This window comes from Salvelinus namaycush, chromosome 2 (genome assembly GCF_016432855.1).
Source record: "Salvelinus namaycush isolate Seneca chromosome 2, SaNama_1.0, whole genome shotgun sequence".
Taxonomy (NCBI): Eukaryota; Metazoa; Chordata; class Actinopteri; order Salmoniformes; family Salmonidae; genus Salvelinus; species Salvelinus namaycush.
Genome location: NC_052308.1, coordinates 66,971,253 through 66,998,781, shown reverse-complemented (window position 1 = coordinate 66,998,781; position 27,529 = coordinate 66,971,253). Strand labels below are relative to the sequence as shown.

At 45.7% G+C, this 27,529-nt stretch overlaps 1 protein-coding gene across 1 annotated transcript in view; it reads left to right on the top strand.

The window, feature by feature from the left end:
• Positions 1-21,467, top strand: part of LOC120066644 (growth factor receptor-bound protein 2-like) — a 56,829-nt gene extending 35,362 nt beyond the window's left edge. The window contains exons 2-5 of the mRNA XM_039018078.1: positions 9,074-9,171; positions 14,678-14,800; positions 15,925-16,093; positions 18,896-21,467. Of these exons, the coding sequence (XP_038874006.1) occupies positions 9,074-9,171; positions 14,678-14,800; positions 15,925-16,093; positions 18,896-19,081 (576 nt within the window). The 3' untranslated portion in view covers positions 19,082-21,467. The remainder of the gene's footprint in view (positions 1-9,073; positions 9,172-14,677; positions 14,801-15,924; positions 16,094-18,895) is intronic.
• Positions 21,468-27,529: the final 6,062 nt, after the last annotated feature.

The window sequence follows — 27,529 nt, the reverse complement described above, 5'->3', positions numbered from 1 at the left end:
TCCCTCTTCCACATCCCTCTCCTCCCTCTTCCACATCCCTCTCTTCCACATCCCTCTCCTCCCTCTTCCACATCCCTCTCTTCCACATCCCTCTCTTCCACATCCCTCTCTTCCACATCCCTCTCCTCCCTCTTCCACATCCCTCTCTTCCACATCCCTCTCTTCCACATCCCTCTCCTCCCTCTTCCACATCCCTCTCTTCCACATCCCTCTCCTCCCTCTTCCACATCCCTCTCCTCCCTCTTCCACATCCCTCTCCTCCCTCTTCCACATCCCTCTCCTCCATCTTCCACCTCTCTCTCCCTCTCTTCCACCTCCCTCTCCCTCTCTACCACCTCCCTCTCTTCCACCTTCCACCTCCCTCTCTTCCACCTTCCACCTCCCTCTCTTCCACCTTCCACCTCCCTCTCTTCCACCTCCCTCTCTTCCACCTCCCTCTCTTCCACATCCCTCTTCCTCTCTTCCACCTCCCTCTCTTCCACATCCCTCTCCCTCTCTTCCACCTCCCTCTCTTCCACATCCCTCTTCCTCTCTTCCACATCCCTCTCTTCCACATCCCTCTCCCTCTTCCCTCTCCCTCTCTTCCACCTCCCTCTCTTCCACCTCCCTCTCTTCCACCTCCCTCTCCCTCTCTTCCACCTCCCTCTCCTTCTCTTCCACCTCCCTCTCCCCCACATCCCTCTCCCTCTCTTCCACATCCCTCTCCCTCTCTTCCACCTCCCTCTCCTCCCTCTTCCACATCCCTCTCCCTCTCTTCCACATCCCTCTCCCTCTCTTCCACATCCCTCTCCCTCTCTTCCACATCCCTCTCCCTCTCTTCCACATCCCTCTCCCTCTCTTCCACATCCCTCTCCTCCCTCTTTCACCTCCCTCTCCTCCCTCTTCCACATCCCTCTCCCTCTCTTCCACATCCCTCTCCTCCCTCTTCCACATCCCTCTCCCTCTCTTTCTCCTCCCTCTTCCACATCCCTCTTCCACATCCCTCTCCCTCTCTTCCACCTTCCTCTCCTCCCTCTTCCACATCCCTCTCCCTCTCTTCCACATCCCTCTCCCTCTCTTCCACATCCCTCTCCCTCTCTTTCACCTCCCTCTTCCACATCCCTCTCCCTCTCTTCCACATCCATCTCCCTCTCTTTCACCTCCCTCTTCCACATCCCTCTCCCTCTCTTCCACATCCCTCTCCCTCTCTTTCACCTCCCTCTTCCACATCCCTCTCCCTCTCTTTCACCTCCCTCTTCCACATCCCTCTCCCTCTCTTCCACATCCCTCTCCCTCTCTTTCACCTCCCTCTTCCACAGCCCTTTCTTCCACATCCCTCTCCCTCTCTTCCACCTCCCTCTCCTCCCTCTTCCACATCCCTCTCCATCTCTTTCACATCCCTCTCCTCCCTCTTCCACATCCCTCTTCCACTTCCCTCTCCTCCCTCTTCCACATCCCTCTCTTCCACATCCCTCTCTTCCACATCCCTCTCTTCCACATCCCCCTCCTCCCTCTTCCACATCCCTTTCCTCCCTCTTCCACATCCCTCTTCCACATCCCTCTCCTCCCTCTTCCACATCCCTCTCCCTCTCTTTCACCTCCCTCTCCTCCCTCTTCCACATCCCTCTCCCTCTCTTCCACATCCCTCTCCCTCTTTCACCTCCCTCTCCTCCCTCTTCCACATCCCCATCCCTCTCTTCCACATCCCTCTCCTCCCTCTTCCACATCCCTCTCCCTCTCTTTCTCCTCCCTCTTCCACATCCCTCTTCCACATCCCTCTCCCTCTCTTCCACCTTCCTCTCCTCCCTCTTCCACATCCCTCTCCCTCTCTTCCACATCCCTCTCCCTCTCTTCCACATCCCTCTCCCTCTCTTTCACCTCCCTCTTCCACATCCCTCTCCCTCTCTTCCACATCCATCTCCCTCTCTTTCACCTCCCTCTTCCACATCCCTCTCCCTCTCTTCCACATCCCTCTCCCTCTCTTTCACCTCCCTCTTCCACATCCCTCTCCCTCTCTTTCACCTCCCTCTTCCACATCCCTCTCCCTCTCTTCCACATCCCTCTCCCTCTCTTTCACCTCCCTCTTCCACAGCCCTTTCTTCCACATCCCTCTCCCTCTCTTCCACCTCCCTCTCCTCCCTCTTCCACATCCCTCTCCATCTCTTTCACATCCCTCTCCTCCCTCTTCCACATCCCTCTTCCACTTCCCTCTCCTCCCTCTTCCACATCCCTCTCTTCCACATCCCTCTCTTCCACATCCCTCTCTTCCACATCCCCCTCCTCCCTCTTCCACATCCCTTTCCTCCCTCTTCCACATCCCTCTTCCACATCCCTCTCTTCCACATCCCTCTCCTCCCTCTTCCACATCCCTCTCCCTCTCTTTCACCTCCCTCTCCTCCCTCTTCCACATCCCTCTCCCTCTCTTCCACATCCCTCTCCCTCTTTCACCTCCCTCTCCTCCCTCTTCCACATCCCCATCCCTCTCTTCCACCTCCCTCTCCCTCTCTTCCACATCCCTCTCCCTCTCTTCCACCTCCCTCTCCTGCCTCTCCTCCCTCTTCCACATCCCTCTCCTCCCTCTTCCACATCCCTCTCCCTCTCTTTCACCTCCCTCTCCTCCCTCTTCCACATCCCTCTTCCACATCCCTCTCCCTCTCTTCCACCTCCCTCTCCTCCCTCTTCCACATCCTTCTCCCTCTCTTCCACATCCCTCTCCCTCTCTTCCACATCCCTCTCCCTCTCTTTCACCTCCCCTCCTCCCTCTTCCACATCCCTCTCCCTCTCTTCCACATCCCTCTCCCTCTCTTTCACCTCCCTCTTCCACATCCCTCTCCCTCTCTTCCACATCCCTCTCCCTCTCTTTCACCTCCCTCTTCCACATCCCTCTCCCTCTCTTCCACATCCCTCTCCCTCTCTTTCACCTCCCTCTTCCACATCCCTCTCCCTCTCTTCCACATCCCTCTCTTTCACCTCCCTCTTCCACATCCCTCTCTTCCACATCCCTCTCCCTCTCTTTCACCTCCCTCTTCCACAGCCCTCTCTTCCACATCCCTCTCCCTCTCTTTCACCTCCCTCTCCTCCCTCTTCCACATCCCTCTCCCTCTCTTTCACATCCCTCTCCCTCTCTTTCACCTCCCTCTCCTCCGTCTTTCACCTCCCTCTCCTCCGTCTTTCACCTCCCTCTCCTCCCTCTTTCACCTCCCTCTCCTCCCTCTTCCACATCCCTCTCTTCCACATCCCTCTCCTCCCTCTTCCACATCCCTCTCTTCCACATCCCTCTCCTCCCTCTTCCACATCCCTCTCTTCCACATCCCTCTCCTCCCTCTTCCACATCCCTCTCTTCCACATCCCTCTCCTCCCTCTTCCACATCCCTCTCTTCCACATCCCTCTCCTCCCTCTTCCACATCCCTCTCCTCCCTCTTCCACATCCCTCTCCTCCCTCTTCCACATCCCTCTCTTCCACATCCCTCTCCTCCCTCTTTCACATCCCTCTTCCCTCTTTCACATCCCTCTCCCTCTCTTCCACATCCCTCTCTCCCCTCTTTCACATCCCTCTCCTCCCTCTTCCACATCCCTCTCCCCCTCTTTCACCTCCTCCTCCCTCTTCCACATCCCTCTCCCTCTCTTCCACATCCCTCTCCCTCTCTTTCACCTCCTCCTCCTCCCTCTTTCACCTCCCTCTCCCTCTCTTCCACATCCCTCTCCCTCTCTTTCACCTCCCTCTCCCTCTCTTCCACATCCCTCTCCCTCTTTCACCTCTTTCACCTCCCTCTCCTCCCTCTTCCACATCCCTCTCCATCTCTTTCACATCCCTCTCCCTCTTTCACCTCCCTCTCCTCTCTCTTTCACCTCCCTCTCCTCCCTCTTCCACATCCCTCTCCCTCTCTTTCACCTCCCTCTCCTCTCTCTTTCACCTCCCTCTCCTCTCTCTTTCACCTCCCTCTCCTCCCTCTTCCACATCCCTCTCCCTCTCTTTCACCTCCCTCTCTTCCACCTCCCTCTCCCTCTCTTCCACATCCCTCTCCCTCTCTTTCACCTCCCTCTCTTCCACCTCCCTCTCCCCCCTCTTCCACCTCCCTCTCCCCCTCTCCTCCATCCTTCTCTTCCTTTTACTCCTCGTTCATCATGCTCTTGTATGAGACCTTATTTAATTAATTTATTTAATACTTGATTTAAAGTATGAGAGAACATGGTGCAGTAGCATTGGCGTCCTATATTTAGATGTGGATAGGCATGCAAGGTGTGTGTGTGTGTGTGTCTCTGCGTGTTAGTTAGTATGCGTACATGCATGCATGTGGTTTTGCCACCCACAGCCATTGACAGACGTGTTCCACTCCCATGGTGAAGCGTGTTAACCGGGACCTTCCTCCCAGGTCATTCTGTCTCATGTCACGTACAGCCCTATCTGGTGTCCTTTCTCCTGAAAACCCACGGTGGTTTTCAGACACACATACACACACACACACAAACTGTAACACTTGGTTCCTCAGCGCACGGCAGCTGCCGCAGTAATGGGGCCATCACGAGACTATCACGTCTGGTTTAGGAGATGGCAGAATGAGGATTTGGGATGATCGGGATGGTGTGTGTGGCAGCTGTGAAGGAGATTACTCCGGGGCCTGATCTTGTAAATGTAAGCGCATCAATGCCCTTACAGAGGTTTACAACAAGGCAACGAGATCCGTCCAGAGGACTGTGCCTCAGCCACGACCAGTGACACTCTGAGGCAATTACCATACTGAGATATATCATTCACTACAGCCACTATGGTTCTGCATGCTGAATTGGAAGCAGACGCTTATAGCTTCACCCTACGTTAGCACGGTGGTTGCTGATGACATATACATACCATAGTTGTGCTTCTGTATAGAAAATAGAGAGAAGTGGAGACAGATGGGGGGGGAAAAGGAGAGGTAGTACAGAGAGAGAGAGAAAGAATATCAATGTGTGCGGCAGGAAGAAAGAGCTAGGAGAGACAGATGTGTGTGCATGTCATTGCCCCAGCCAGTCAGCCTATTGTGACAGCTAGGCTACCCCTGTTTCTGTCCCTAGGCCTGATACGATCAAACTAGCAGATGGTGGTGTGTGGTCAAACTAGCACTGAGTGGTGTGGTCTCATTTCATAGAGTCGACAGACAGTTTTATGTTTTTCCAGCTTTAAAACACATTACCGGCCTCTGTTATGGGAAGGACAAACTGAATTAGACAGCCACTGATGAAACAGTGTACTGTACAACAAAATGTACTGTTAATGGGAGCCAGAGAAAAACAGACATTGACTGACACTGTCTTCATTGCAGTGTCAGATGGGTTTTACTAGTCTGTTTTGTTGGTCTCTTTCTTTGAAGTGCGCTTGTCTTTATTTGGCTGTAACAAATCCCTGGCTCAAATTCACAGTGCCAAATGCATGGCCGCGTTGCCTTTAGTTTTTCATAACATGCTCTCAAAGTCTTTATAGGAATTCAAAACAATGGGATGACAAAGGTATAGCCTTCCAAACCATGGATTAGATATGTTTTGAGAGAAACTCTCTCTTACGTCTTACTCGTCTGGTTGGGAGGTTAATGTGAAGGGTATGCCTAGTTCTTACGAGTCAGCAAGCAAGGTGGAGAACGTCCACAGTACCCTTCTGTTATGACCCCCATATCGCCCCCCCAAACCACACACACTCACATACAGAACGCATCCTCTACTTCTGTGTACATGTCTCTCTCTTCCCCCCGTGTCTCCTTGTCCGTCTGTCTGTCCCTCCCTCCCTCCCTCCGTCCGTCCGTCCGTCCGTCCGTCTGTCTGAGCACTAGCTCCTTGTTTCCTAGCATTGGTGTAATTAGTTTTATCAGCAGCCGGAGCTCCTGCCTCGCTCAGGGGAGGGAAAGAAGAGTCATTATCTCCCTCATTTCCTTCCCTCCAGCTCGCGCACACACACACACACACACACACACACACACACACACACACACACACACACACACACACACACACACACACACACAGAGACTGACAGACACACACACACACACACACACACACACACACACACACACACACACACACACACAGTGTTGCACATTTCCACACAGACATGGGAGTGCACAGGCAGGCACACACACACACACACACACACACACACACACAGAGACAGGCAGGCACACACACACACACACACACACACACTTACACTGGCATGGAGACGTTAGCTCATCCTCTCCTTCACCCTCAGAGATTCATGTATGAGCAGTATTCAGTCATACTAGAGGCCCTACATGTGTCTGTTAGGACTGGATTGACTCTGACTCTTCACAAGGTTACAGCACCGCTCCTCTCTTCATCACTAGCAGTAGCTATCACTTTAGAATCCTGCTCATGCCAACACAGCCCCCAGGGTACAGACGGGCTGTGACAGAGCACTGGGTGAGTCACCAGTACTGGGCAGCTGGATGTGTGTGTCTGGGGGTGGAACTGTGTGTCACACTGTCTTTCTCTCTCCCCTCCTCTCCCCTCTCTTTTTCTCTCTCTCTGTGTTTGTTTATCTCCTGCGTTCTCAACCTGTGTGAGTGGTTATTACCGTGTTTTGCAGTCTGAGGTCATGCAGAGTTTAGAGGGACAGCCGGCCAGTGTTCAAAAGAGGCATGGGCCACACACACTGCGCTGGTCGTGCTATAGGAGGTACTGTGTGTGATTGGCAGATTGGGAAGCAGTCAGAGGCAGTAAACACACACCAGCCTCCCTCAGAACAAATAAGGGTATCCACCCCCTCATCTGTCACTTTCTGTGTGTGCGTTGTATGCTTACTTATTTGTCTTAAACCCCTCTTCTCTGCCAATAGGAGATTTGAATTCAATTGAACAGAAATTGGGGCAGATTTAGCATATATTCAGATTTCTCTCCACAGGAAAAGGAGGTCAGCTAGTTCAAAACTGGTTCCATATTTATAGTTATTTTTGGAACAAATATTTCTGGTAAACAGTGGGGCAATTCCACGGTTACAGAATGATGCTGAGATGTATGTCTGTATGTCAAACAAAAGCAGTCAACTCGTTGCACAAGGATGACATTTTCCACGGAACATTTTACAAAAACCCATTTACTTGAGGAACTGTCACGTTCGTCGTACGAAGGAGACCAAGGCGCAGCGTGGTATGCCTACCTTCTTTCATGTAATAAGAATGAACACTGAACAAACTAACCAAAATAACAAACCGTGAAGATATACAAACCGAGTGCTGCTAGGCAACTACACATAGACAAGAACCCACAAACACCAAAGGGAAAATGGCTACCTAAATATGATCCCCAATCAGAGACAATGATAAACAGCTGCCTCTGATTGGGAACCATATCAGGCCACCATAGACATCCAAATCACCTAGACCTACAAAAACCCTAGACATACAAAAAACCCTAGACAATACAAAAACTAACGTACCCACCCTAGTCACACCCTGACCTAACCAAAATATAAAGAAAACAGAGATATCTCAGGTCAGGGCATGACCGGAACGGTGCAGATTAAAAATGTTTGTGGTTTGTGCCGTCATTCTGTTACCAAACTTTGCATCTGCACAGTCCAAGTAAATGTGTTTCTGTAACATTTTCAGTAGCAGTTGTTAGAAGTCGTCCTTGTGCATAAAGTTGTATGGTTTGTTTAACTTTGCAATCATTGGTATTTGTTTGACATGCATTTTAAAGTGAACAATCTGAGTCTCGGCATCATCCTGTTAGTGTAGAATTGCCCAGTAGTAGAGATGATGAAGATCATGGTACAATAGAAAGCATTTTAGGAATCACTGGCGCGGTTAGCTCCATTTTAAAATTGGCCCATATGTGACATCACAACTGCCTATACATTTACAGCCCACTATTATTTACATTAGTAAGCCTAAAATATAACCCATGTCTTTTTTTCCCTGCTTGATGCACATTATTTCCTGTCCTCTGTGTTTACAGTGGCAGTCCATTTCACTTATGGCCTGGTAAGAGTGGCGCCATCGCCCCATGGCAGAGACCGAGAGAGAAAGCTAAGATTAATGGGTGTTTACTGAGACCAGCGAAGGCTAAGAGACTGAGCCTGGCCATTTCTCTCCACTAAGATGACTGGTCATCCACCGTAGAGTGTGGAGTCACCGTGGGAGACGATGCAGGCCCCACTCCCAGTCACATCAGTGTTCTGTATGATGGTCTTGCTTGTGGGAGATGATACAGTCCCATGCTGAAGCTGGGTTGGTTTGGCATCAGACAGGGACAGGGAAATAAAGAGTGGAGGTGTAAGGCCATGTGTTTGAACTAGTCTGTCTAGGTAGAAGTTGCCTTTATAGACACACAAAAGCAATTTTTCACTCCAAAACAAACTCATCCTGAAAGAGCAATTCCACCAAGACTCATACTACTCCCACTCACACCTAAAATCCAATTTGTGTTCTATCAACCGGAATCCTCTTCCATCCAACCCTAAAAACCCATCTAACTCGTTGTCTCTCAGGGAGCTCTCTTGGCCGGTTACGGAGTGTTAGTGTCAGCCGTTGATGCTGATGGATCCGGGGCCAGAGTGGTTGTGACAGATGGTGTCTCTGTGGGGACAGGAGGGGGTCTGCGTCTGGTGTAGTGGTGGCAGTCTGGTCAGGTCCCACTGTGGATCCTCCAGATGATCACGGTCAGGTTGACTGACCTGGACTAGGACTCATGGGGCCTGGGATGGGCCAGTCTGTCTGGAATGTCCTTTCACCTGGCTAGGCTTTGTGAATAGACGTATGGGAAGTTAGGGGGGAAATATGTACGGTACATGGTGTATATCATATCTTTCAGCTGGATTCACCTGGTCAGTCTACCATGGAAAGAGCAGTTCCTAATGTTTTGTTCACTCAGTGTATGTACATACCAATACATGAATATAGAGGATCTGCATGATATTTCCTTAAAGAATATTTGTGGTTAGCTCATCCAATGGTTTCCACACCATTATGTTGGCTTTCATGTACCCACTTTGTCAGTTTTTTAAAATAATGTAGTCTTGTGGTCTTATGTTTGTCACGGCCATGCCTATAACCATTTGTGACTCTTTGACCAAACTCTCTTCCCTCTGTTTTGTGTCTTCAGGTTTTGAATGAAGAATGCGACCAGAACTGGTACAAGGCAGAGCTGAATGGGAAGGAAGGCTTCATCCCCAAGAACTACATAGAAATGAAGGGACACCCGTAAGTATGAGCCAGCCTTCGATACAAGTTGCCCTATATGAGCCTGCCACAAGTCCACATAAAACTGGAGAGCCAAAATGGCGGCGTTCACCTCCCCCAAATTACCTCATGTTTAACCTGGAGCTCAAAATTGGGGTATCAAACGTGAGGTTCTAATGTTGGAAGGTTCCACTACTAGTTTGTGAAATGTCATTTTTCCAAAGGGCATTTATTTGTGCTAAATATCAGAAGAAAAGTAACTTCATAGACAGTTTAACTTCTCTAGTTCCCATGTTTAGAACCATTCGGAAGACACTTGAAACAAAGTCTAGCGATCTCCTGTGGCTAGGATAAATGCTCCTCTGGTCTGAAGATAAGGGGGAGAAAGGTCTCATGCTGCTGCTGTGGTCTGGAAGCTAGCCTGGACGTGACCTGGCTTTTTAGAGCTCATTTGTGGGTTATAGGCCTCTGAGATCCATGTGGTCGCAGGGTTGTCGGTTTGGCATCCCAGAATCCCTCATCATGTGGCGTCGTCAGTCCTGATTCCAGAGTCTGTTTCTGCTGCGTCAGACCTATTAGGTTTTCCCCCACAATCGCCCTCTGGCCCAATATAGCCTCTGTAGATCTTTCTACATACCCTCTACTTAACATACAGTGCATTGGGAAAGTATTCAGACCCCTTGACTTTTTCCACATTTTGGAACGTTACAGCCTTATTCTAAAATGGATTAAATTGTTTTTTTCCCCCTTATCAATCTATACACGGTGGGGCAAAAAAGTATTTAGTCAGCCACCAATTGTGCAAGTTCTCCCACTTAAAAAGATGAGAGAGGCCTGTCATTTTCATCATAGGTACACTTCAACTATGACAGACAAAATGAGAAAAGATTTCCAGAAAATCACATTGTAGGATTTTTAATGAATTTATTTGCAAATTATGGGGGAAAATAAGTATTTGGTCACCTACAAACAAGCAAGATTTCAGGCTCTCACAGACCTGTAACTTCTTCTTTAAGAGGCTCCTCTGTCCTCCACTCGTTACCTGTATTAATGGCACCTGTTTGAACTTGTTATCAGTATAAAAGACACCTGTCCACAACCTCAAACAGTCACACTCCAAACTCCACTATGGCCAAGACCAAAGAGCTGTGAAAGGACACCAGAAACAAAATTGTAGACTGCACCAGGCTGGGAAGACTGAATCTGCAATAGGTAAGCAGCTTGGTTTGAAGAAATCAACTGTGGGAGCAATTATTAGGAAATGGAAGACATACAAGACCACTGATAATCTCCCTCGATCTGGGGCTCCACGCAAGATCTCACCCCGTGGGGTCAAAATGATCACAAGAACGGTGAGCAAAAATCCCAGAACCACACAGGGGGACCTAGTGAATGACCTGCAGAGAGCTGGGACCAAAGTAACAAAGCCTACCATCAGTAACACACTACGCCGCCAGGGACTCAAATCCTGCAGTGCCAGACGTGTCCCCCTGCTTAAGCCAGTACATGTCCAGGCCCGTCTGAAGTTTGCTAGAGAGCATTTGGATGATCCAGAAGAAGATTGGGAGAATGTCATATGGTCAGATGAAACCAAAATAGAACTTTTTGGTAAAAACTCAACTCGTCGTGTTTGGAGGTCAAAGAATGCTGAGTTGCATCCAAAGAACACCATACCTACTGTGAAGCATGGGGGTGGAAACATCATGCTTTGGGGCTGTTTTTCTGCAAAGGGACCAGGACGACTGATCCGTGTAAAGGACAGAATGAATGGGGCCATGTATCGTGAGATTTTGAGTGAAAACCTCCTTCCATCAGCAAGGGCATTGAAGATGAAACGTGGCTGGGTCTTTCAGCATGACAATGATCCCAAACACACCGCCCGGGCAACGAAGGAGTGGCTTCGTAAGAAGCATTTCATGGTCCTGGAGTGGCCTAGCCAGTCCCCAGATCTCAACCCCATAGAAAATCTTTGGAGGGAGTTGAAAGTCTGTGTTGCCCAGCAACAGCCCCAAAACATCACTGCTCTAGAGGAGATCTGCATGGAGGAATGGGCCAAAATACCAGCAACAGTGTGTGAAAACCTTGTGAAGACTTACAGAAAACGTTTGACCTCTGTCATTGCCAACAAAGGGTATATAACAAATTATTGAGGTAAACTTTTGTTATTGACCAAATACTTATTTTCCACCATAATTTGCAAATAAATTCATAAAAAATCCTACAATGTGATTTTCTGGATTTTTTTTTCTAATTTTGTCTGTCATAGTTGAAGTGTACCTATGATGAAAATTACAGGCCTCTCTCATCTTTTTAAGTGGGAGAACTTGCACAATTGGTGGCTGACTAAATACTTTTTTGCCCCACTGTACATACATACATACATACATACATACATACATACATACATGCATGCATACATACATACATACATACATACATACATACATACATACATACATACATACATACATACATACATACATACAGTTGAAGTCGGAAGTTTACATACACTTAGGTTGGAGTCATTAAAACTCATTTTTCAACCACTCCACAAATTTCTTGTTAACAAACTACAGTTTTGGCAAGTCGGTTAGGACATCTACTTTGTGCATGTCACAAGTCATTTTTCCAACCTTACAGTGAAATGCTTATTTACGAGCCCCTAAACGACAGTGCAGTTTCAAAAAATGCGGATAAGAATAAGAGATAAAAGTAACAAGTTATTAAAGAGCAGCAGTAAGAAATAACAATATATACAGGGGGATACCGGTACAGAGTCAATGTGTGGGGGAACCGGTTAGTTGAGGTAGTATTTACATGTAGGTAGAGTTAATTAAAGTGACTATGCATCAGCATTTGTGGGTTCGATTACAGGCTCAAAATGTCCAGAAACAAAGAACTTTCTTCTGAAACTCGTCAGTCTATTCTTGTTCTGAGAAATGAAGGATATTCCATGCGAGAAATTACCAAGAAACTGAAGATCTCGTACAACGCTGTGTACTACTCCCTTCACAAAACAGTGCAAACTGACTCTAACCAAAATAGAAAGAGGAGTGGGAGGCCCCGGTGCACACCTGAGCAAAAGGACAAGTACATTAGTGTCTAGTTTGAGAAACAGACGCCTCACTGGCAGTCCTCAACTGGCAGCTTCATTAAATAGTACCCGCAAAACACCAGTCTCAACGTCCACAGTGAAGAGGTGACTCCGGGATGCTGGCCTTCTAGGCAACATGCTATATTTAGTAAAGAATATATGACTTCAGCCGAGCAACAGGGCTTTTGTGTAACTGTCAGATAGGAGATGGATTGTACTGTAACTGTCCTACAGAAGCCCTTTCTACATAAACTTCAGGGTTACTAAATGGATCTTATTCTGAGGTAGCCACTAAATAGAGATGGATTGTGCTTTATATTCTACAGACGCACACAGTAGCAAAGAGGGGCTTTGTTCTGTGTAGTCGTCAGCTGTGTGAGAACGCCTTCCCCATTACCGCCACCTGCTCTCATGGCTGAGAGGGCTCTCACACCGCAACCAATCAGAGACAGAGGGCCCTATTATAGCAGTCAGGAAGAGACTGTCCATTAGCCTTAAGGGTCCTATGACTGATTGGTCAGCTGGGCCTAAATACAGGAGGGAGGGAATCACCTGCTCTATGGAGGAGCAGCTGGTGGAGGAGGGTCCAGGATAGCAGGCAGGCAGGTGGTGGGGCTGGATATGAAAAAAACAGTACTCACTTCACTATGGGGCTGGCCTTGGCCTGGTTTACATCCACCATGGTTGCAGCTACCATGCTGGAAAAGATCATGTGAGGAGAAGAAAGCCAAGTCACCACAGAATGGTTTGGTTCGGCTCGATAGTGTGTAAAGGGCTCTGACTCCCTTATGGATCCTGGGAGCCGTGGATGTCAGTGCTACCTCATCAAAGAGCAGCACTCCCCCACCACAAAGCAGGAAGGACCGGGATAATAGGAGAATATCCACATTATCTCTCTACACACAGTGTTATTGTTACCTCAGGGAGATCAGAGCACTGTGGATGAGGGGGTTGGAGTTCTGTCATCCCTAAGCCTGTTTGCGTGTGAACACCAGACACAAAGAATAGCATTGCTAAATGCTAAAAGCTTGTGGGTTGAAACCTATGGCCCAGAGATGCTAGTGCTACCTGAAAGGTCAATGTGTGTGTACACATGTAATAGACTTGTTCTACTCATATCTGTCGTCTTTACCCAGCAGGCAAAACTAGCCGGTGGATATGTGACTATCGGCTTGTGACACTGTTTGAGTACTCTGCCCTGATGATGATACTGTATGTGAAACCTGGCTGGATTATCATTCCCTCATGAGGAATAGCTGGAGTTGTTCAGGTCCTCTGGCTTTGTCATGTTGTCTGAGCTCACAAACGAACAAGCTAAGAGGCTTAGCGCTTGCGCTCACCTGCACTGACATGCTCTACTGCAGAGGCCATGGCTATTGGCTAAGCCAATGGTATGCTATCGCTAAGATAAGCTACAGTATATGGTAAGACTAAGCTATATGGCTAAATTAAGCTATATGGATCAAGCTCAGGGTTTGCTTTCACTGGAGATAGAGGCACACATTGTGTGTTGCAACACCTTTGTTGGCACATTGTGACATAACACCTTTATCTGGACAGGAAAATTCCACACCTGACTAGTCACAGAAGGATTGGGAGGTCCCACACACCACCACACACTGTACACCCATGCACAAACACACACACAGTGACACACACACACTCTGTATGGAGTATCCGTGGGGGTTGGTGACTGACCGCTGGTATTGGGCACCAGTCAGAGCCAGACAGTCCGAGCCAGAGGAGTAGGTAGCAGGTGCGGTTGGCATGGCAGCACACAGAGTTGTCATTGTCTCGGCCCAAAGCTCCACCAGCTTTTTTATCAGACCAGGAACCTCCCTGTAATTACAACCTACTAGGACAAATGCAAAAAGACAAATGAAATGGCCCATAGGTGCTCACTTACTGCATTGATTTCATTCTATTTGGCATGCAAAATAGATGCGATATTCTGATTTTGACATCATTGTTTAGTAGTGTTATTGGTTGCTATGCACTTCACTCACTCCTCCCCCAGACACAACAACCACTACAACTGTCAATAATAGGGGTCAGGTTTGAGGTCAAGCTCTGCTTAGGGCCATGTTCCCATGACATTGAGTCATGCCTATGATCCTACGCTTTGAGGTTACTCTCAAGGTCATCGCTAACTAGCTACCTGTCACAACCACACCACAATCAAATTCTGCTAAGTGCTGCTTTCCCTACAAATGAAGAATGGAAACACCCAGTGTGGTAGGGCTGGTTGAAACAACGTCATTACAACCAAATTACAACCATGTAATAACGTCATTTCAACCAGTTTTGCCCACAGGGTATTTTTTCTTTCTTCTAAATTTGCAGTATAACAGCACTGTGACTTGCGACTTGTTTTTATATCATTTTGAATGAGTTATTAAAGTGTTTTGTTCCGATTTGTTGTTGTTGTCCCAGGTGGTTCTATGGTAAGATCCCCCGGGCGAAGGCAGAGGAGATGCTGAACAAACAGAGACACGATGGGGCCTTCCTCATCCGAGAGTCGGAGAGCGCACCGGGAGACTTCTCCCTCTCTGTCAAGTATGTCACACGCACACACGCAGTTTTATTTCACCTTTAGTTCATTTCAGTTCAATCATTGTATAACTCGTTGATCTGTTTTCCCTTTTTTAAATTACTTTCAAAAATACACTTTTCTCCAATATCAGTCCTCTGTTTACATATTTTTTCCCAACTCTGTGTTAAGTGCTAGCTTTCTCACGCACAGCTCCCATCTTGGTTTACGAGGGTGGCGTCTAGCCAGCTTGAACTGGGAGGTACTGACTGTTCTAGCAGTGACTGGCCACCCTGTTCCCACTCTAGTCTTCATGTAAAGTCGCTGTGCAGATCTACAGATCCATATCAAGTTAATTGGCTGTGTCATCTCTGACTCACCTGGGGCTAACCAACAGTTATCTGCTACTAAAGCACGTTGGTCTCCTTCAGATGGCTCCGGTGTGGGTGCTGCTGCCTCTTATCAAAGCTTTGCAAGCTGGCACTTTCCCTAGTCCCAGGCTGTGTCTGCAGTAAGTAAGTGTGTGTGTGTGTGTGTGTGTGAGAAATGGAACCTTATTCCCTTTGTCCAGGCCAAAAGTAGTACACTGTATAGAGAATAGGGTGCCATTGTGGACACATACTCCAGTTCAGCACTTAATAGTAGGTGACAGAATAGAATATTATTCTTGTCGCTACTGGTACAATTGCACTGTCCTAGTGTCACAGCTGTGTACCAAACAACTGTCCTAGTGTCACAGCTGTGTACCAAACAACTGTCCCTGTCTAATCCATTTGTAATGCAATCTAATGAAGTATATCTTCCGTGTCAAAATCCCAAACTCATGGTATCACGCTGTGAGAAGGAAACTGGACCAACTGGGCTTAAATCATTCATGAAAGCGCCGACACAGATGGTTATGAAACTAGTGCCCACGTGATGTAGACTTAACAGTGCTGTCCTCAGATGGTTACCACGGTAAATGTCATCACTCACTTTCTGTTTATTCTATACTTATCTCCCCCTTCTTCTTCTTCTCCTCCTCCTCTTCCTCCTCCGCCACAGGTTTGGTAATCAGAGATCTGAAACGGTTGGACTGATGGAAGTAGTAGGACGGTCACCTTGTTTAAACTTAACCAGTCACTTCTAGATCTATGCTACCTCTCCACAGGTTTGGTAATGACGTGCAGCACTTCAAGGTCCTGCGTGACGGGGCTGGGAAGTACTTCCTGTGGGTGGTCAAGTTCAACTCTCTCAACTCCCTGGTGGACTACCACCGTTCCACCTCTGTGTCCCGCAACCAGCCCATCTTCCTCAGGGACATCGAGCAGGCCCCACAGGTGAGGAGGGAGGCACACACACACACACACACACAGGGACACACGCGCGCACACAGGGACACACACACACAGGAACACGCGCACACATAGGGGAGCACACAGGGACACACGCACACACAGGGACACACGCACACACAGGGACACACGCACACACAGGGACACACGCGCACACACAGGGACACATGCGCACACACAGGGACACACGCGCACACACAGGGACACACGCGCACACACACGCACACACAGGGACACACGCGCACACACAGGGACACACAGGGACACACGCGCACACACAGGGACACATGCGCACACACAGGGACACACGCGCGCACAGGGACACACGCGCGCACAGGGGCACACACAGGGACACACGTGCACACAGGGACACACGTGCACACAGGGGCACACACAGGGACACACGTGCACACACAGGGACACACTCGCGCACATGGACACACGTGCACACAGGGGCACACACAGGGACACACGTGCACACAGGGACACACGTGCACACAGGGACACACGTGCACACAGGGGCACACACATGGACACACGTGCACACAGGGGCACACACAGGGACACACGTGCACACAGGGACACACGTGCACACAGGGACACACACATACTTTAGAAAAGCCACTTTTCTCCAATATCACTCCTAATTTTACCTTATCAGTAATCACTCATTTTCTGTTTATTCTATCCTCATCTCCCTCTTCTTCTGCTTCTTCATCTTTTTCCTCTTCTACTTCTTCTGCTCATCCTCGTCCTTCTCCCCGTCCCCCAGAAACACACACACAAATACATGTAAACACACAGATACAGTGCATTCAGAAAGTATTCACACCCCTTGACTTATTCCACATTTTGTTGTTACAGCCGGAATTAAAAGTGTATTACATATATTTTTCCCCTTACCCATCTACACACACTACCCCATCATGACAAAGCGAAAACCTGTTTTTAGAAATGTTTGCAAATGTATTCAAAATGAAATACAGAAATATTTAATTTACATAAGTATTCACACCACTGAGTCAATACTTTGTAGAAGCACATTTGGCAGCGATTACAGCTGTGAGTCTTTCTGGGTAAGTCAACATTTGGATTGTGCAACATTTGCCTATTATTCTTTTCAATATTCTTCAAGCTCTGTTAAATTGGTGGTTGATCATTGCTAGACAACCATTTTCAGGTCTTGCCATAGATTTTGGAAGTAGATTTAAGTCAACTGTAACTCGGCCACTCAGGAACATTCACTGTCCTCTTGGTAAGCAAATACAGTGTAGATTTGGCCTTGTTTCAGTTTTTTTTGCTGAAAGGTGAATTCATCTCCCAGTGTGGAAAGCAGACTGAACCAGGTTTTCCTCTAGGGTTTTTCCTGTTCTTAACTCCATTGCGTTAATTTTTTTATCCTGATAAACTCCCCAGTCCTTAACGATTACAAGCATACCCATAACATGATGCAGCCACCACTATGCTTGAAAATACTGAGAGTGGTGCTCAGTAATGTGTTGTGTTGGAGTTTCCCTAAACATTACACTTTATATTCAGGACAAAAAGTGAATTGCTTTGCCACATTTTTTTTGTTGAGGATACAGGATACATGTTTTGGAGATTTAAAAAAATTCTGTACAAGTTTCCTTCTTTTCACTCTGTTAATTAGAATTGTGGAGTAAATACAATGTTGTTGAACCACCCTCAGTTTTCTCCTATCACAGCCATTAAACTCTAACTGTTTTAGTCACCATTGGCATCATGGTGAAATTCCTATGCAGGTTCCTCCCTCTCCGGCAACTGAGTTAGGAAGGACGCCTGTATCTTTGTAGTGACTGGGTGTATTGATACACCATCCAAAGTGTAATTAATAACTTCACTGTGTTCAAAGGGATATTCAATGTCTGCTTTTATTTTATTTTTTACCCAGTTACCAATAGACACCCTTTGCGAGGCATTGGAAAACCTCCCTGGTCTTTGTGGTTGAATCTGTGTTTAAAATGTATTACTCGACTGAGGGATCTTACAGATAATTGGTACAGAGATGAGGTAGTCATAAAAAAAAACTTTTACTCCACCCAGAGTGAGTACATGTGACTTGTTAAGCAAATGTTTACTCCTGAACTTATTTAGGTTTGCCATAACATAGGGGTTGAATACTTATTGACTCGAGACATTTTAGCTTTTCATTTTTTAAATGAATTTGTAAAAATGTCCAAAAACACAATACCACTTTAACATTATGGGGTATTGTGTGGACAAAAAAAAACATCTCAATTGAATCTATTTGAAATTCAGGCTGTAACACAACACAATGTGGAATAAGTCAAGGGACGTGAATACTTTCTGAAGGTAATGTATGTACACACAGCGCTGCACATCATACGGAATACCAGGGAAATCCTCATCTCCGACAATCATTTCATGAGATTGCATCACGTAATCTCATCTAAGCAGTCATGCAGAAACACAGCCGATTACCAGTGAACTACAGTTCACTAAGCAATTTTGCAGAAAAATAGCTAACTCCACTATGGTCGCCTTCATGTTGGTTATGAGACAAATAAACAAGTAGAAGTACAATACAATTGGAAGTTGGGAAAAAGGGTCACGTTCATTAGGCACCAAACAGAAGAAAACTGATTTTAACAGAGGGTCTACTACACAGACCAATAAGAAATACTGTTCCATTGCAAAGCGTTTTTAAACATTATCCATTGCGTGCCCTAATGAACACGATCCAGGACCATGTCACTACACTCGTCACATATTCTAACCCGTGTGTTTCTCCTCTCGTCTCTCCAGCATTCAACGTACGTGCAGGCACTGTTTGACTTCGACCCTCAGGAGGACGGCGAGCTGGGCTTCCGACGCGGCGACTTCATCCAGGTCCTGGACAACTCCGACCCCAACTGGTGGAAAGGGGCTTGCCACGGCCAGACGGGCATGTTCCCGCGCAACTACGTCACGCCAGTCAACCAAAACATGTGATCGTGTCACGTCTGTCAACCAAAACATTTGATTGGCTAAGTGAATAATGACATGACCCCCTCGTCCCCCATTGGCCAATTTACAACCCCTCAGGACTTTGAGGGACACTTCAGAAACAGACCTAAATGAGGAATGGAAGAATGGGAAGAGGAACAAAAATCCTGCAAAGACACAGAGCGAGAGGCAGATTTCATTACTCAGACTCTACAGTTGACTCGGTGGATTCTTTGATGCAATGAGGGAGACACACGGAACAGAGAGGCATTGCAAAGGAACATAAGTTGACGTAAAAAAAAAAATACAAGGGATCCGGCTATAGCTCGACTCCGGCTACGGCCTCCCTTCTTATACGTTCTTTGTTTTCTTTCTTTACGCATAACATCACCGTTCTATGTTTCAGTCTATTAGACAAAAACAATGAAGAAGATGTCAGAGACCAAAGACTCTAGTCTAGTGTGTTATTGATCTCAACCCAGCTTTGGGAGAGAAGGACCATGGACTGGAGAGAAATTCTGTTATCGATGTGTATGTATATCTCTAAATATTTGTAGTTTGAGCCTGTTTTAGTGTGGGGGTTTTTCATTCATTTATTTGATTTCTTCCCTATTTGTAGACCTACATATTGTCGTTTTCTAGGATCATATTCATTTAGTACCAAATGGAAGAAAATAGACAGGGAGGAACTACCTGAACTGAATAAGAAACTCATTTTTGTTTTCCGTAGCAAAACGTTTTGTTGCGTTTTGAAACTGTGCACTAATTAATATGACCCAGATCATGCACAGAGTCTCTGAGACAAGAAGCTAAATGGTTTTCATGTGATTGGGAGTTATTCAATACTCTCAAGACAGAAATAATATTTCAATAATAGTTTTCTGGTGGAAATCTAATTTGGAAAATGTCAGGATTTCTACTTTGTTCTGGTGTGAAAGCAGAAGCGCGGCTATCAGCTAGAACCAATTGTGTCATTTTTTACCCATTTAGGCATTTAGGGGCTTTCTGCATTTGTAAATGTAGCCATCTTTCTCAATAAAATCTGAGAAAATGGTATAGAGTTTTATGTCCACCCGCAATCAATAGACTTAACTGATGATGGGGCAGATTCAATAGGACCTAAATGTAGCTAAATTGGGTTGTACGGGTTCTTTATGGAGATTGCTAGTGGTTGACTGGGTTGAAACGGCAGTATCCTTATAATCATTAGTTCTATGAAAGAAGGTATTGAATAGTGCTACACTCACTGATTTCACCCTGCGCTTGTGGAAGTTGGGTAGTGCCTTTTCCATCTCTGGTGTTTTTTGTCTCTCCAGGTTGACCAATGAGCGCTTTTTAAGCAGCAGATCTCCGAGATACGGTGACCAATACAATGTCTCCATTCTCCACACATGCTGGCCTTTGGTTAGGGGTTACCTTATGGAAACTCCAGTCTGAATCTCTAAACCCATCTCAGCTTTGCAGTCTCTTCTGTCTCACTTTCAAGTATGATTATCCGATGAAAGAGAAACTATGTTTTGTGCCAGAGGGTGTTGTTATGTAGTGTTTCCCTTGAGAAATGACTAAATGGTTTGATGTAAATGTGCAATGTGGATCTATGTTTTCAACAGAATGACATGCATATGACAAAGTCTTGTTTTGTCTGATTATGGGACGTATCAAAAGGGCTTTTGGAATTCTATGCGATTTAGATGCGAACACATTATCTGTCGGTTTGGTTGCGTCTAAAGGGGGACATTTTTGACAGCGGGCGAAAAGAAGTCACAGAAAAGGTAGTTTAGCGTTTCCTGAAAGAGGGGACATGAATTGTCATAAAGACCAACGTAAGTGCTTGATCTGGGAAACATCTTAAGTATTTATCCTTCAGTCAGTGTCTGCTTGTGACGGAGGCAGAATGGAATCCTCCATCTTGATAAAGAGATTAAAGGACCAATGATGCTGACAAACTGACTCTAGATCAGAACGACAAGCGCAACGGGTGGGTCAATGACCTCTATTGAACTCTGTGTCCACAACTCTCTACTTTGGAAATTTTGAGAATCTTGAAGAGGACCTCAAATGCAAGGAATTCCATATGATCTCTCCTCCACTCTGCTTGTTATTCCTTATCTACACTCTTTGATTTGGAAAACTACTCGAATATGCTTTATGGTTTCTTGAAGTAAAATGTCTGAAATACACAGAGGCAGGTCTGAAGGGAATATGCAGGGAGTGGACCATGCAAGTTTTTCAATGTTATTTCTAGCCTGCAATGAGCCATTCCAATGAACTCATAGTCCGATTGACTTGCAGGTGGTTGAAAATGCAAGGGCACGAGAAACCTTGCTTACGTGGTTTCGCTATGAACTGTAGCCTGGCTATGTGTTGCCTTGCTGTTGTTGCAAAGCCCCCCCCCCCCCCCCCCCCCATTCAAAGTTAAGTATGTCACACTATGTAAAAAAAAAAAAAAAAAAAAAAGCACTAAAGTGTGACGCGTGTGTGTATTTTCTGTACGAGACATGTATTTACCTCTTCAGGTGTGTCTGTATTCTCAGCCAATCATATGACATGTATGACCCTGAGGTTTTCCTGACCACCTGGCCATCTGATCTGGAGTATTTCCAAGTCATGTCACGTGTTCAGGAAAAATTCCTGGCCCTAGACCTTATGTGATTGCAGGGGTCAATGTTTCAGCAGGTATAGAGTTGAGACTGGTATCCTATTGGTTGACTCTTGGCCTGGTTGAACCAGATTGAACGCTGCGTTCAACATTCAGTCTGTTCTACCAGGCTAATTGACGCTACCAGACGGTGGATTTCGCTGCTCTCAAGGGGCCTGATAAATAGCACCCAGTCCAAAGCGTTGTCTATTTACGCTGTCTCTAGGTTCCTGGACAGCCTTGCACTCTCCCGTGGTCAATATTTACTCTCTCCTCCGTCAGTCATTCATTACAGTGCGAAGGTTGCCAGCAAGTGTACCATTCATTAAGCCTAGTTAAATATGACATAACACTGCACTCAGCACTCACTATTTGTTGCACTTCGGTGACAATAGTCTCCAGTTTGCTACCAGTATCATTCTATGGTTTATTTCCTCGTCCATTTGCAGCCGTCTGACTCGTTATTCCGGAGTGGTATCATACAGTGGTTGACACCTAAGACGATGTGATTGTTTACCTTATGCTGGAAAGTCTTTGTATGTATATCTGACATGGTTGCTTTATGATGTCATTTCATGATGTGCGTGTATTAGAAACGTTTCAGTTTTCAAACGGGAGGATGATGATGTCCCCTGATGTCTGTCACAGCATTTGATTTCCTTTGAACGTAGATCGACGACGACAGAATAATAAAACAATCACTATGAAGAAGCTACTGTTGTGACGTTGGTTACTTCTTGTTGTCGCGGGTACTGTATGTTTCACATTAGAACAATCCACATTGTTTTTAGGAGGAAGTTCTACACATAGAAATTAGAACCCCAGACACAGATTAAGCCTAGCCATTACGTTCAAAACTCTTTCAATGTCGATTCTCCATTGAGAATGCTTTTTAGTCCAGGACTAGGCTTCATCTGGGAAACTGGCCTTGTATTTCTATGGTTACTCCACTAACTATCTCACCACTTTAGCACAACAGTTCCTACAGAGAGCATGGAGGAGCAATATAGCAGATTGGATGTGGGCTCTTATCATGGGTCATGCTTGGGTTACACTCAACACCACACACTGTGACACAATGTTTCTCAAAAGAGAAAGATGCTGATTAACTGGGTGACATAAGTAGTCAGATAATATGCCCAAGTCCTGATCTAAGGTCAGTTTGATATGTACCCACTAATGGTTACTATTAGAATGAGTGTAAGCTAAGTCTTATCCTAGATCTGTGCTTACGACCCAGACAGTCTCTCAGATATAGGATCAGTTTAGCTTTTTAGAGAATTTATATGATTATATGGACAGTGGGGGGGACCTGATCCTAGATCAACACTCCAACGCTGAGACGCTTTATGAATACAGGCCCATAGGCTACCTCTACCCAGTAGCGGAGCGTAGATAAAATCACCGAGGAAGCCAAGCCAGGAAATAAAAATGCCATATTACAACCTATGTGTTGTGATAATTGCGTTGTTTGTTCTATAACCTTTTAGTTCATATGCCTTGACACCATGATATATAGGCTTAAGGCTGAGACAAGAAGACAGTGGCAGAATAAATTCAACCACACCTTTGTTTCATTACAAAACCGGAGAGCAAAATCTGTCCTGTGGAGTCCACAAAACATTTTGCATGTAACTACCCGTTACATGACCTACAGCATGGTCAAGCAAGGTTATGTTTCCACTAAACAACTATTGATTTAGAACCACAGAGTTACCGCAAGTCGCAAAGAAAACAGGAACTGCCTCCACTATTCCAGCATCATTTCAACTTCAACATTTCAACATCATCTAATCACCTATGCTTAGTCTAATCGAGTGACAACTAAACTATACCCAAAACTTTTAGTCCAATCAACGTAAGCTAAATATGTGCCTGTGTGTGTGTTTGGTATATGTGTGTGTGTGCATGCAAGTAGATAAAAACATGTTGACTCACCCTGCTTGTAGAGAAACACCAATTCCGCCATCCTCTTTCATGTTGCCTAAACAAGTCTACGAGTCACACTTTTAGCTTTTGTTTTCCTAGGCTACCTGGCTAAAATGCTTGCTCGCTAGCCTAACTTCCTTTCATGGGCAATGATGCGCCAGGTCAGCTAGTTAACATTAGCCTACTACATCTAGCTACATGTTGAATTTCCATCCTCTCGGGCCAGTGGCACAATGTTGTAATTTATGGTTGGATCAGAATCGCGTTATAATCATTGGCCAGTACCGAGAAGTAAAACCACAAGTCCAAATCCCTACCTCCATCCATGGCTAATTTAGAAAATGGCTGATTTTAGCTAGCTAGAAAACAACACGAAATGCAAAAATTATATATTTTTTCTGTCAATGATGTTTGGCTTCTGATGTGATTGGTCTGAAGCCAAATCCAAACTGGCTTTCCTTGACACTTTCTTTTGGTGCATCAAGACAAATCACAGCTGAGCTCGCTCAGTTTAGCTCAACACTGATTAGCTGTTATTCTTTTGAAAAAATATCAAGGGAGGCCAAATTTTCGCTGGCTTCCTTTGGATTCAATGCTACTGGCAGCAAAAATGTCATACTCTTTTTGACCAGACAGCATCAGATAGATATGCTATACATACTGAGACAGAGATGTGCTGTTTCTTTCGTTTGGATGCTTTTTCCAGTGAGAAACATTCAGCCTCTTGCAAATTGAATGAATTTGATGAAACACAGTGAGATGAAAGATACATTATTTTGTATGTTTTTTTCCTGGTACAATTTTTGGGGAAGCCTGGTTTCACTTGGCATCCATGAATACACACCACTGCCTTTACCTGGAGTGTATGTAATAGAGATGGTCTTTCTCTGGGTTGGGAGGGGTTGTCTCATACCCATCCTGCTGTCTGTCATATGTATGACCCATCTCCAGATCAAAGTCAATGTGTGGGGTGGAGGAGCCACTTCTCCCTGACATGAAGTTCCTGTCTGAAACACATGCAAAACCCCCTCCGCTGCCTCACACTGGTTTCTTTGTACCTCGGCCTGCTCTAATCTGAGCTTTTCATCTGTGTCTGTTAGACTGTGCTGTTCTTTCACACATTTGCACTCCCATCAGAGTGTTCACAGGGAGGAGGATCCATGGGAAATTACTCACCTAGACAGGAGAGAAGTGAATGTTGAAGAAGAGGTTAACTGGTTTGCCCAGTGCTCTAGTAGTCAACTATAGGGTGACATGCTGTTTATCTTGCATCATTGCATCATTGTACCCATACCATACTTGCATAATGACTGACCCAATGGCTCTATCTAGCGTTTTGCTCTAGTGAGGCTTTGGTACTCCGGCTCTTTCTAGTAAGGCAGGTGGTCATAGATTATATACTGTGTTATTTGCGCCATCTGCTGGCAGTACAACATAATTACAGTACAAAAATAACAGAACACCAACCACAGCGACTACAGAAAAAGTGTAACTGGTAACTAATTAAGTGAAACCTATTCTAAAAACTGTAAAAAGATAACAAGATATTATGAATCTTGTGTTTTTGTGCGCCCCCCCCCCCCCCAAAAAAAAAACACTGCACCCTATTTCGCGAGAGGACACACCGCATGTGCAGTGCTCACCAGCATCAATTGGCGGGAAGAACGGGTGCTGAGGGTGCAGCAGTACCCCATAAAAAATCGGAATAAATCAAATATATATACAGTACGGTCAAAAGTTTGGACACACCTACTCATTGCAGGGTTTTTCTATATTTTTTTTAATTTTCTACATTGTAGAATAATAGTGAAGATATAAAGACTATGAAATAACACATATGGAATCATTTAGTAACCAAAAAAGTGTTAAACAAATCCAAATATATTTTATATTTGATATTCTTCAAAGAAGCCACCCTTTGCTTTGATGACAGCTTTCCACACTCTTGGGATTCTCTCAACCAGCTTCATGAGGTAGTCACCTGGAATGCATTTCAATTAACAGGTGTGCCTTGTTAAAAGTTCATTTGTGGAATTTCTTTACTTCTTAATGCGTTTGAGCCAATCAGGTGTGTTGTGACATGGTAGGGGTGGTAAACAGAAGATAGCCCTATTTGTAAAAGACCAAGTCAATATTATGTCAAGAACAGCTCAAATAAACAAAGAGAAACGACAGTCTACATTGTAGAATAATAGTTACTTTAAGACATGGTCGGTCAATCCGGAAAATGTCAATAACTTTGAAAGTTTCTTCAAGTGCAGTCGCAAAAACCATCAAGTGCTATGATGAAACTGGCTCTCATGAGGACTGCCACAGAAAAGGAAGACCCATTGTTACCTCTTCTGCAGAGGATAAGTTCATTAGAGTTTCCAGCTTTAGAAATTTCAGCCCAAATAAATCATGCCTTCATGGTCGAATTGCTGCAAAGAAACCACTACTAAAGGACACCAATAATAAGAAGAGACTTGCTTGGGTTAAGAAATACGAGCAATGGACATTAGATCGGTGGAAATCTGTCCTTTGGTCTGAATGTCCAAATGTTTGATTTTTGGTTCCAACCGCAGTGTCTTTGTGAGACGCTGAGTAGGTGAACGGATGATCTCCGCATGTGTGGTTCCCACCGTGTAGCATGGAGGAGGAGGTGTGATGGTGTGGGGGTGCTTTGCTGGTGACACTGTCTGTGATTTATTTAGAATTCAAGGCACACTTAACCAGCATGGCTACCACAGCATTCTGCAGCGATACACCATCCCATCTGGTTTGCGCTTAGTGGGACTATCCTTTGTTTTTCAACAGGACAATGACCCAACACACCTCCAGGCTGTGTAAGGGCTTTTTGACCAAGAAGGAGAGTGATGGAGTGACATGGCTTCCACAATTGTCACGACTTCCGCCGAAGTCGGTCCCTCTCCCTGTTCGTTCGGCGGTCGATGTCACCGGCCTTCTAGCCATCGCCGATCCACTTTTCATTTTCCATTTGTTTTGTCTTTGTTTTACACACCTGGTTTCAATTCCCCAATTACATGTTCATTATTTAACCCTCTGTTTTCCCCATGGTTTTTGTGCGTGATTGTTTTATGTATGTTCGGTCCGTTATTGTGGGCTTGGTATTACGACATGTTATTGGAATATTTGAGTAAAGTTACTTGTGTTACTCATCTCCTCTGTCCTGCGTCTGACTCCTCTGCACCAGCTACACCCAGACCACTACAACAATCACCCGACCTCAACCCAATTGAGATACTTGGGATGAGTTGAACCGCAGGGTAAAGGCAAAGCAGCCAACAAGTGCTCAGCATATGTGGGAACTCCTTCAAGACTGTTGGAAAAGCATTCCAGGTGAAGCTGGTTGAGAGAATCTCAAATATAAATATATTTAGATTTAACACTTTTTTGGTTACTACATGATTCCATTACTTCATAGTTTTGATGTATTCCCTATTATTATACAATGTAGAAAATAGTAAAAATAAAGACAAAACCCTTGAATGAGTTGGTGTGTCCAAACCTTTGACTGGTACTGTATATTAGGGTTGTGCAGTGGACCAATATGCACCAGTAAAGGGAGTGAAACATTGAGAGGTGAACCTTGCTGACTGTTGAGCTCCTTCCTAATATGCATCTGGGTAGTGTGTGTTATGGTAATTGTATATCCTTCTATATTATGGAGTTCACAGATGGAGTTAGGGCCCACCAATCCTCAATATTTCAATCCCTTTCCTGATACATCACATGATGGCTTAGCAGTTGCCTTGCAACCCTCTGCAGCTAGCCTCCCAATGATGTTAAGGTATCTGCCTCCAGCTCTATCAGTAATACATACCCTAATACATAAACAATAAAGTACACACGGGTGACTAATTGCAAATTCTGGTTATTTATCAGGT